We start from the raw sequence: 10,960 nt of genomic DNA on the forward strand, positions 1-10,960 counted from the left end.
TTATTCATTGACGAAAACGATGTAATATAGATTCATCCATCATTGAGACTTGATTATAGTGAATTTTCTACAGAACTAGATATCCGATACGAAGCATTTTAATAAATATACAAACAAAGTAGTAAAAGAAATGCCACGGCATGGTAAGTAATATTAATGACTTGATTGTGGCTATAATATTTGTTAGACTCTACAATATATTCATATTCATATCAATAATAATAAATGTATTAAACATCTTTAGAAACATTTTTACAAAAAATTTTGACCGTAATAAATATTAAGAAAGTAAAAATAATTCATGTACGAAAAACTGTCGGAAACAATGGAAGAATAATTTCTAAATATATGTATATGTACAGTATATACTAAATTTTTAGAAAGAAGAATAATACATACAACATAAGTCTACGTCAATAACAATTCTAGTCTTTAACAATAACTTGAGCGAAATATGTTTTGTCTCTTTTAAGTTATGATCAATGATTACGTTTTTCAACTAAAATTTATACACGCGCTCCTACATGGCGTACCAAATACATGGGCAGAATTCTAATGAAAGAAAATTTCATAGATATAGATTGCGAATGTGGGCGGTGTTAAGGGTGGCTTCAAATTTTCAATCACTTTTTACGATGTTAACAATAATTATAATATCAACAGTATCAACAGAAAACAAGATAGAAAGTGAATTTAAACGTAAAATTAGTATTTAAACAACTATAATTATATGCATTTCACATATTATTGTGAAAAGTGTTTTAAAACGCATGTAATGTTCTTTTCATGCATAATTTTGATAAATAATAGATTTTAACTTAGATGATAATACTAGCAGTGCAATATTTTTGGTAACATTTCTTTTAACAAATGAGTTCAAAATACCTATGTATATTTTATACAATTAACTTCGCTAAACAACTTGCAGTAGACTACATCTAAAAGACTATGAACAAGTAGGAATAAATTTTTGAATTGATATCCATTACCAAATATTTCGATAGTTGTACGAAAAAAAAAATATTGTCAAAAAGATTGTACATATACGAGGAAGAACGTGTATGACTGTGAACGGGCAAGCGAGAAGGGTTAACAAAAGAGGGAATGGGATAGAAACGTAATTCGCGCCGCCACCGCAAGGTGTCAGCATTGCATGCGGCTCGCTCGCTAGCGGCCACCATTGTTGAAATTCTGCTTTGGTTGATGCCCCGACAATTTTTTGACGGAAAATCGTAAATTCGCCAGCCCCTGGCAAGGGCCCTGTGCGGAAGGTGCGTATCCCGCGGTAATCCTTGGATCATGGCTCCACTATAGCTACCGTCAGTAGCATGTTTAGCGATAAAAAAGGGCCCACCGGGGAAAGCCAGTGAAATCGAGTGTGCCCATCGATTTACGCGAAAGAAAGAGGCACCCATGTCCGTGTCGTACGTCTTGTCGGGGTGTTGGTGTTGTGTGCGCTGCCTGAATTGTGCATGGTACGTGCGTGCATGCGTGCCGGTACAATGCAACGCGTCTGTCCTCGCGCACCATGCAATCTGTCGCTCTTAGATTCTGTTGTCCGAAGTGAACGAAACGTTCGATTATCCGAGTGTCCCCGAGAGTGTGAGATATTTGGGCGTCAGGTAGAGATTGTACGAATAATTTGGAAATTTTGAATATATAAGTACACGTTGTTCCGCGTGTCGGCAACACGCGACTCGCGCGTTATCGACGATACTGTCCAGGTGCGGGGAAACACTACATCCCTGCTTCGGTGTTTCGTTAGTGGCTCTGTGTGCGTGTGCGGTATCCACGGGGTTAGATGTCTTCTTTCCACGCTTTGCACGTTGTGCGTGCATAGGCGTGTGCACACGCGAACGCACGTCATTCATACATGTATGCATACATGCGCCCCTGTGTATTTTCCATGGGTGTATATGCGCGGCTTGGTTAACGTGCTTCATTCGTATATATGCGTGCTCTGGTGCGGTACGTCTACGCACACTGCATGCCATCGGAATTCACGAAAAAGTACATGAACTGTAATCCTGCTACCACGCCGTTGGATCAGCAAATCGAGATACACAGTGTTACACTCGCATGTCCATAGCTCCCCTCGTGGCTAAATCGTAACATCGGCTACGAAACACTTACAGTGTTATTCCTTGTATCGTGATTCTGTGCAATACTGTTAGAATTTCACATCGATATTATTGTGACAGTTCCTTTCAAAGATATAACGCTCAATTCATCATGAGAAATTTCCAAAATAAACTGAGCTTGGTGCTTCTTGAATCTTTTCATATATCAACGTTGACACCCTGACAAATACTGTGATTTTTTATCATCATCCTTAATCTTCGTTCACAGATATCGAATTTTTTGTGTTTTATGGATTTTACGTCTTTTATTGTTTAAATATTGTGGAGGGTTACTTCTAATTATGTGTCCTATTTGTTGAACAAGTAGATATGTTTGTCCTTTAAATTGCTCTTGTGAACTTTTCATGTTGGGATTATATTATTAGTGTAATGTATTGTATTTTAATACAAATACCTTAAAATTATTGATAATGTGACATTCACTCATAATACTGGACATTGTAAAAGTGTAAGATAAACACCATTTAAAGATGTAAACATTGAAACTACAAACCTTGTTGCAAAAAAGATTTGCGTTTTGTGAAATATGTGGGTTATATAGAAATATTTTAATATAAAAGATTAATCTTCTTTTCGCTTAGTATCAAGTCAATCAAAAATTTATACAATTGTGTAAAGGAATATTCATTGCCAATAATATTTATATTTATATTTGTTTCACTATTAATACCACTGGAATATTTTAATTTTACATCAATTACAGCTTAACAAGATGTAAACATTCAGTTATTTATTAGTATAAACTAATTTAAACTAAGCTAGTTAAAAATAAACTAGTTTATTTAAATATTTTCTTATAATACTTTCAGAAATAGAAAATATTTGTAATTGCACATTACAAGGAAGAACAATTAACTTTCAATTTATAAAATTCATTAAATAATTATCAATGTTATTACTGTGTACATAATATTAATGAGCAAAGAGTAAATATTTTAGAGCAGCATTATGATGTGAACTGTCAAAACACATGAATTGTTCCTATCAATAGTAAACGTAATTTTTGACACTTTCTTCACATAATTTATTTCAAAGACAAAAAATTATTTTAATTTTTCAAGTTCATTTAAAACAATCTATAATTGTAATCATAGTTTTCAATGAACGTGTTTGTTTACAGGGCCATTTATATTTGGAGTTGCGCCAAAATGGGCGCTATCAAATAATTTCATGCAGTGGGATTACATACAAGAATTGGTAGCACATGGTGGTGTGCCTGACGTTTATAATTTACGTCACAAGGAAGAAAATATAAGTGTGTCGGATTTAGATTTAACTTATGTTAATCAATTTATAAACTTCATACAATCAACAAACAATAAAAAGATTGCAGATTCTGATATACAGAAGGGAACAGTTGATAAATGCTTATCAGAATTTTTAGAGCCTGTGCTTAAAAATCGCAAGGAAAGTTATAGTACCTGTCACAGTGACGATAGTAAAATAAAACCATCTAATTTATTGGATACTAACCAAACCATAGGCACCTACTTATTTTGCAAAGACAAAAACGAAGATTTATCTGAAACAAAGGAGAAAATTGATCATCATAAAATTATTGATTGTGTTCCTTGCTTGTCAGAACAATCAAACATACAAAATATTACACAGTACAAGACATTGTCTAAAATTTTGGAACAATATAAAAATATTTATAATCTTTGTGCTTCTGAAGAAGACAAGCCACTTAATTTAGTAAAAAACTTGGAAGATAATAAAGGCTGTTGTAACAAACAAAGTGAAGATAAAAAGAAGCTGTGCAATTTTACAGATATAAAAGTATCTTTAAAGGACTGTGCCATTTCAGATCGAACAAATCATTCCTGTAATATAGAAAATTGCTACAACACAAAGTACAAGGAAATAGACTATGGTTTATTAAAATTCTCAGATCTAGATGATTTATCTCCTAAATTAAAAATTGATAAAACGTTACTTAAAGCTTCAAAACCTAAATTATGTAAAAATTTAGAAACAAAGTTAAATTGTGTACCAAATAAATACTTAGAACAAGAAAGTACTTTTGTTCTTAATAAATATTTGACTAATAAAACTTCAGTGTTTTTGCGTGAGAGAAAGAATACAAATCTTTCTTTTCTAAATTCATCTCTGAATGTCAAAGATACAAGTATTAAAAGTGAATCTTGTTCAGACGAACAGATAAATAAGTCAAAGAACTCGTATTTTGTAAATACCTGCAAACCAACATTAAGTAATTGGGAGGATTTCGAAATGTCAGGACAATATCCAGGTCATAGCCGACCTCCGGTTGGCACACCTCCACCTCAGACAGTTTGGAATCATCTTACAATGGCACAAAGTCAAGGTAATACCTCTCTTCAATTTTTTAGAAAATTTAAAAAAAGAATATTTTTATCATTTTTAATATAAAATGATAAGCATCGTTCTTTTATATTAAAAATATTTGTCTTAGTTTCAGGGTTGAACATTCATCCAACAGCCTTGTCAGGTGCAGCATTGAGTCCGGCAGGATTTTACACACATCCATCTATGGCAAGAGCATCTCATATAACATCACAACTTACACCACAACTTGCACATACTCAAGCACCTCCAACATGGCACACACCAACTGTTCCATCAAAAACAGTTACTCCAGCCAATACACCAGGAAATCCTTTGTTTAGTTTACAAATGCTGGTAGATAATAGACAGAACCAAAGTCAGTATAGAAACTCACCAGGTTCACAAAGTACACTAGATTTATCATCTACTTCTGAAATTATTCCTGAAAATTATTCTCGCATACCTCAAGATATCCCAATAAGTTTGACTGCAAGGAATGTAGATAAGGGCAGCAGAAATGGAAATATTATTTCTCCTCCAATACCTTTGAATGGAGAAACTTCATCTGATAGTGGAATTAGTTCATCGGTTCCAACACCTAATTCTGTTAGTGAACCAGTTTCACTCTCAACTAAAGAAGTTACAACACCTAAAATAACAGTAAAAAACTTTGAAAGCAATTTAAAAGGAGTGGCAAATCTTCACGATAAGATTAAGGAGATGAATGTAGATAATTTTACACAAAAAGTTATAAATTTACCACCTAGTGTTACAATTGAAAGGGTAGTTCCAGAGAAGAAAGAGCCTGAGGTTACAAAAAATAAAGATACATTAAGTGTCATTGCACAAGTACCAAGAAATGTTTTGCCTGTTATTGTAAACCTTACCTCTAGAGTGGACAAAGATGTAACAGATAGTCCGAAAAGAGAATCGTCTTCAGAACGAGATCGAAAGATCGAAGAGACGAATGTAAGATCACCTAAAAATTTACCAAAAAGAGGTAAGAAGGGTGTGGATTCTCTGTTAGAAAAGTTAGAAGGTGGTAATAAAAAACTTGGCAGTGCTGAAAATATTGGATCTGTTATTGTAATGCCAGTAGAGGAAAGAGATACATCAAGTGTTAAAAGCATGTCCCCTGATAGACAGAAATCGAAATCTCCAAATAGGGAAGACGAAGTAGTATCTCCAGCATTCAGTAACGACGATTCTAATGATAATACTAAGCAACGCAGAAAAAGAAAACTAGAAAAGCCTGTACGGCTTAGTAAAGACTCTAAAACGGAAGTTGAGGATATGGAATTAGAACCTACAGAACCAACAGAACCTAGAACAAGTGAACCAATAACAGAAGAAACAAATGCAACTCCAGTTGTCAAATTAGAAGACAATATTGACACAGCAGAACAGAGAATACCTGAAAAAATTGAGGAAAGTGTGGACGAAACAAGTGAGGAGAATCAACCTATTAGAAGGCGGAGGAGTAGTGAAAGTACACCTCCTAGTTCAACTCCATCGAATCAGAGGGTTAGAAGAAAATCTAGCGATGATGCGACTGAATTTTCAAAAGTAACAAGTCCAAAACCTGTAAATAATACAAATCCGTTTAATGAGGTTGAATCAGAACTTGAAAAGATGTTTGCCGGTATTGTTGAGACAGAGACAGATGTCAAAAAGGAAGAATCAAAATCAGAACTTACAGAACCTGAACTTCAATCCGGGAGCACAACGAAAGCCGAAAATTTAGAAAATAATGTGTTACACACAAAAGAGGTGCAAAGTATAAATCCTACTGATGTTTCGTCTACAGTTGATACAAAAATGTCTGGAAAGAAAGGGAAAAAAACTAAAGTACAAGGTGGTAAACGAAAAATATCTAGATCTTCCGAAAATATTTTTGGAACTGTGGGTAATGATATACCTCAGAAGGAAATCAAAAAGAGAAGGATATCTAAAAGTTCAAAAAAGCAAGACGCCTCAAAAAAGACTAAGAAAAATGCAAAAGTGGACGGAATAAGAGAAATGGCATATGATTCTGGGTCAAATGCAAGTTCTATTAGGTCTCGTGGGCCAGTAGTTCATGTTGAAGGTCCAAGGGACAGTCCATTAAGCATTCAAGTAGTTAATGCGCCACGGGAAGAAGAAGAAGAAAAAAGTAAAGAAAAACGAAAGAGTATTGGAAATGGGAATGCGGGGAGAAGTAAGAGACTCAGTCATCAAAACGATTTAGATTATAGGGGTGTGTAGTTTTAATATTTATATATATTTATATCATATATATAAACGAAAAGTTGTAAATATGAAACTAAAAAAAAAAAAAAATATGTATTTTATATAGGTAAAGTCAGTAGAGCGGGTCTCTTTAGTTCAACTTTGTCATCACGTTATGACGCACATACAACAGATTCCACATGGGTGTGCGTATTTTGTAAACAAGGTCCTCATTCTGTAATACCTGGGGATCCTGCTCGACCACATCCTAATTTGGCTGGTCCACATATAGCACCTGGAACATACACTGTGCGTATAATATTTTTTTTTTAGCATGTATATTAAATATTTTTTTACTTTATTTTAAATTATGAGTAGTATTTAGAAATAACATTGTTTATCAAATTATAGGTTCCAGCTGGTGTTTTGAGTGATTTATTTGGGCCATATCTAATTGGCAAAGAACGTTTAGAAGATGGAATTCTTTCGGCTGATGAACAAGAGATTACTACAGAACAGAAGAAAGGTGGTAAGAATAAAAGGAGTTTAAGGTACGCTGGGTTAGCCGATCAGTTTACTGCAAAAATGGGTAAAAAGAAAAGAAATTCCATTGAAAGTAATACTAATGCCATGTTTACGGGAATGACCGTACTCCCCGGGGAAGAACAACGTTGGGAAGTGTGGCTTCATGAACAGTGTGCCGTTTGGGCAGCTGGAGTGTACATGGCAGGTACAATAAAAACAACTTTCTTAGGACTAATTGCAGTAAAAAAAATTGTTGTAAGATTCTTAAGAAAAAATTAATTTACATTACAGGTGGAAGAGTAACAGGTTTACAAGAAGCTGTATGGGATGCAGCAAAGTCGATATGTGACTCGTGTGGTTTAACAGGAGCAAATATTGGTTGCGTTAAACGCGGTTGTAAAGCCGTTACTCATTACCCCTGTGCATTAACGAAAGGCTGGCACTTGGATACTAATCAGTATATACCGAAGTGCAACCTTCATCGGGTTACGTGAAACTTCGGTGAGTTTGCCAGTATGCGTTATTATGGAATAAATTATCTGCATTATTTCACAACGTATGGCTTTAATTTGAAGCACCGAATGATGATTAATAATTATAGAAAATTATATCCAAATTTGTTTATAAAAGAAATATGTTAAAATTAACAAAGCGTAAAACAAAACATCTTTGTATATTCATATATACTATGAGAAATATTTAACTCTTTAACTTCTTGTTCACTCTGTATTATATATAATCAATATTTTTGTTGAAAAAAGTTGAAATTTTAATCAAGTCTAATAATTAATTTATATTTTTCAGCATTTAACAATTTTGAAAAGTTTTGAAATTACGCTTTGCATCATTCGATGCATAAGTGTGTTTGGAGTGTGAAAGTATAAATGTCAAATGTATAAAGGACAGACATATGGTAATTTGCATACACGAAATATCAATATGCTCGACAGAAATATCTTCCAATGTACAAGATGTTCAAACGAGAATGCTGTTACTGTCTTAAGAATTTCAAATGAAAATGGAAATTAACGAATATGAAGAAATGGAAGTTCTTCTCGTTAATTAAATTTAATTAATTTTCTTGGCCTGTGGCCTTGAACAGTGGCCTTTTCGACCTAATGTAAAAGGAAGATTTTTTAATTTAAAATTTGTAGTATAGACGAATCGTTGCTGAGGAACAATGTTAATCAAAAAAGTATTTGCTTTCTTACTAATATTTATGAAATTTGAAAACGTTACAAATTTTTCCCTAAAACATCATGTACGCAGGAATAAAATATGGGGCATATTGTATTAAAATTTGAACAAAAATCAGAATTCGGCAAAAGAATGAGAAAGCATTAAAGTTCTTCTAAGTTGTATGTGTGTATATAAAATGGAATGAATTATTAATCAAGTAATTTAATGGAATTTGAACACGTGTTTCGAATGAAGTGTGGATAAGAAACATATAGACAAGTGTTCTCCTGTGAATGTAAGAAATCATCTGTAAATAACAAAGTTTTTATGTGAAAAAAATTATTATTATATTATTATACAACTTTAATGATATTGCGATATTCTTCATTTTTAAAAATCATACTATTTTAGTAAGCATGTGTAGTTATGTTCTTTATTGCGGGAAACTACATCTAGTGTAACAATACTTATTTCTATTATAATTTTTTGAAGATTAATTGTGACATATAAATCTACTGTAGGTGTAAATAAATAGATTTTCGCTCATATAATATTTCCCTTTATTTCTTAACCTTGTCTATTTTATAACTATGTGTTGAAATCATTTTTATTTAAAGAGAACGAGCTCACATGTTTACTTGAAAAGAGAACACTTGTAATAATTGTAATTATCGTTGTTAATATAACAATAAATTTCTAAGAAAAAGATGGACATTTGTTCCAGAAATATTATCTTCTCTTTTTCCGGCATGTGACAATTATAACTTCATTGTATACTATAATTTATGAATGTGTGAAATCAGTGTTTAAGGTTCAATAGTATATATACAATTCAGTGATTAAATTAATCGCTACTTATTATAAAATTTATGGTAATTATTACTGATTTATATTATTTTTTCATATTACTATTATTGTAATCATCTGCGCCGTCATTATTGTCATTGTCGTTTTCATCAAATTTTGTAAGAATATAAAAGAATCAAGTTTTTATAATAACAAGTATAAGAACATGGATAATATTGATTCTCTTAATGTATCAGGGAGAAGTAGTAAAAAGCAGGAAAATTGTATAAAAATATATAGAATAAAATGTACATAATACTAATTTGAGTAGATAAAAAGAAATATGTATATACATGCATACATATGTATATGTATTTGTATATACATAAATCTGCAAACATGTTAAAAAAGATAGTTGCCACTCCTCCTCCCACAACACAGAGTATGGCAAAGCAAGAGTAATCATTTTTAAACGTTAGTTATATAGATACAGAAACTAAGTTGTCTAAGGAAAAAGATTCTTTGTACATATTATATATCATATAGTAACAAATGTCTTGTAAAAAGGATTCAAAGAGCGTAAAAAAAAGCATTTTATTTAGGACCATAGTCTATCTGTTTTAATGTAAGATGATGAATAGTTTACATAAAAGTCAACGTATTTGGGTTTTTCTTAAACTCCTCAAGACATAGCTCATCACTTGAAGGGCAGTCTTTGTAAGATAAAAACAAAGAAACAAACAGCCAAAAAATATTGCTACTGAGTTTAATAACAAAAATTAAATTGTAAACAAAACGCTTATATTATACAATTGTGTATGAAAGGGAAACAAAATTCTATCTTAGATGAATAACTGTAATATTAATACTTGTGATACAAAAAAAAATTCTGGATAGGAAGGTGTGATGAATAATTCCAGTATATTCTTCCTTTAAATCTAACTCTGCGTACATAGAGCACTATCTACATATTCCTGTACAGTTCAGCTTTATGATAAGCCACTGTAGTATTGTATACATATATTAGACTATTTGTGAAAGAAAAGTATAAAGCAGGATATTGTCAGAAGTTTTAGAGATTTTAGAATTCTCTTTGTACGCATAGTTTATCAATATGTAAGAAATTTTGAAAGTGAAATGGAAGAAAAATGTTTTATTATCTGTCTTGTATAAATGCTAAATTCATTTGGCTTGTAAATTGCGGAGAAAATAATTTAAAGCACTGATGCGCAAACAAAATTTGAATATCACATTGCCTAAGTAATTTGTATAAAATATAGATCTGTAAAATAAAATTGTCACATCGTGATGCGTGGTGAGAGAGGTAACGGTAGTAATGTTCGCGAATTGAAAGTAGCAAAAAAAAAAAAAAAACAATTATGTAATGTTAAAAAATCAATAGGTATTTTTATTCCTTGCCTTCGTATTTTTTAGGTCTAATTTAGTTTCGGATCTTCCCTTCTCTTTTGTGTTCACTCCTCTTTCTTTTCTTGCTTTTATATTGCTTTTAAGAGCTACCTATAGTTTTATACAATTTCTGTGACCTGGTTTAATATTAATAATCAATAGAAAAAGAAAAGTATCGGTTTTAATCTATTTACTGATGCCCGAATAGTAGAACAAAATTCGCGAAATGTATTTGAAGTCGATACAATAATACAGCTAAGTATATATCTTTGTGTAATATAAATATAATGAATAATAAAATATGATACAAGTCACAAGTCAGAATAACTACAGACAATTTCAAAATGGCCCTTTATATATTAGGTGAATGTACAAAATTAAAAAAGAAATACTATGAAGTTCTTGTA

The 10,960-nt window shown here is 32.0% G+C and overlaps 1 protein-coding gene across 6 annotated transcripts; it reads left to right on the forward strand.

Moving 5' to 3' along the window:
- Positions 1 to 115: 115 nt before the first annotated feature.
- On the forward strand, positions 116 to 10,951 carry LOC139994523 (uncharacterized). 6 transcript variants are annotated; one of them, XM_072017269.1, is made up of 7 exons: positions 116 to 143; positions 3,262 to 4,467; positions 4,576 to 6,684; positions 6,784 to 6,965; positions 7,068 to 7,386; positions 7,473 to 7,682; positions 7,986 to 10,951. In XM_072017269.1, the coding sequence occupies exons 1-6, from the start codon at positions 131 to 133 to the stop codon at positions 7,673 to 7,675; spliced, it is 4,032 nt and encodes a 1,343-aa protein (XP_071873370.1). In that variant the 5' UTR covers positions 116 to 130; the 3' UTR covers positions 7,676 to 7,682; positions 7,986 to 10,951. The 6 variants fall into 6 exon arrangements, with proteins under 6 accessions (XP_071873370.1, XP_071873371.1, XP_071873372.1 ...); XM_072017270.1 differs by lacking the exon at positions 116 to 143 and adding an exon at positions 1,133 to 1,271; XM_072017271.1 differs by lacking the exon at positions 116 to 143 and adding an exon at positions 1,483 to 1,622.
- The last annotated feature ends 9 nt before the right edge of the window (positions 10,952 to 10,960 follow it).

The sequence above is a fragment of the Bombus fervidus genome, chromosome 14, assembly GCF_041682495.2.
Source record: "Bombus fervidus isolate BK054 chromosome 14, iyBomFerv1, whole genome shotgun sequence".
Classification (NCBI taxonomy): Eukaryota; Metazoa; Arthropoda; class Insecta; order Hymenoptera; family Apidae; genus Bombus; species Bombus fervidus.

Coding starts and splice junctions, on each gene's coding strand:
- LOC139994523 (XM_072017267.1), top strand. CDS start 1,878: ATGCATACATGCGCCCCTGTGTATTTTCCATGGGTGTATATGCGCGGC. Junction 6,685..6,783: donor AAACGATTTAGATTATAGGG/GTGTGTAGTTTT, acceptor TATTTTATATAG/GTAAAGTCAGTAGAGCGGGT. Junction 6,966..7,067: donor TAGCACCTGGAACATACACT/GTGCGTATAATA, acceptor ATCAAATTATAG/GTTCCAGCTGGTGTTTTGAG.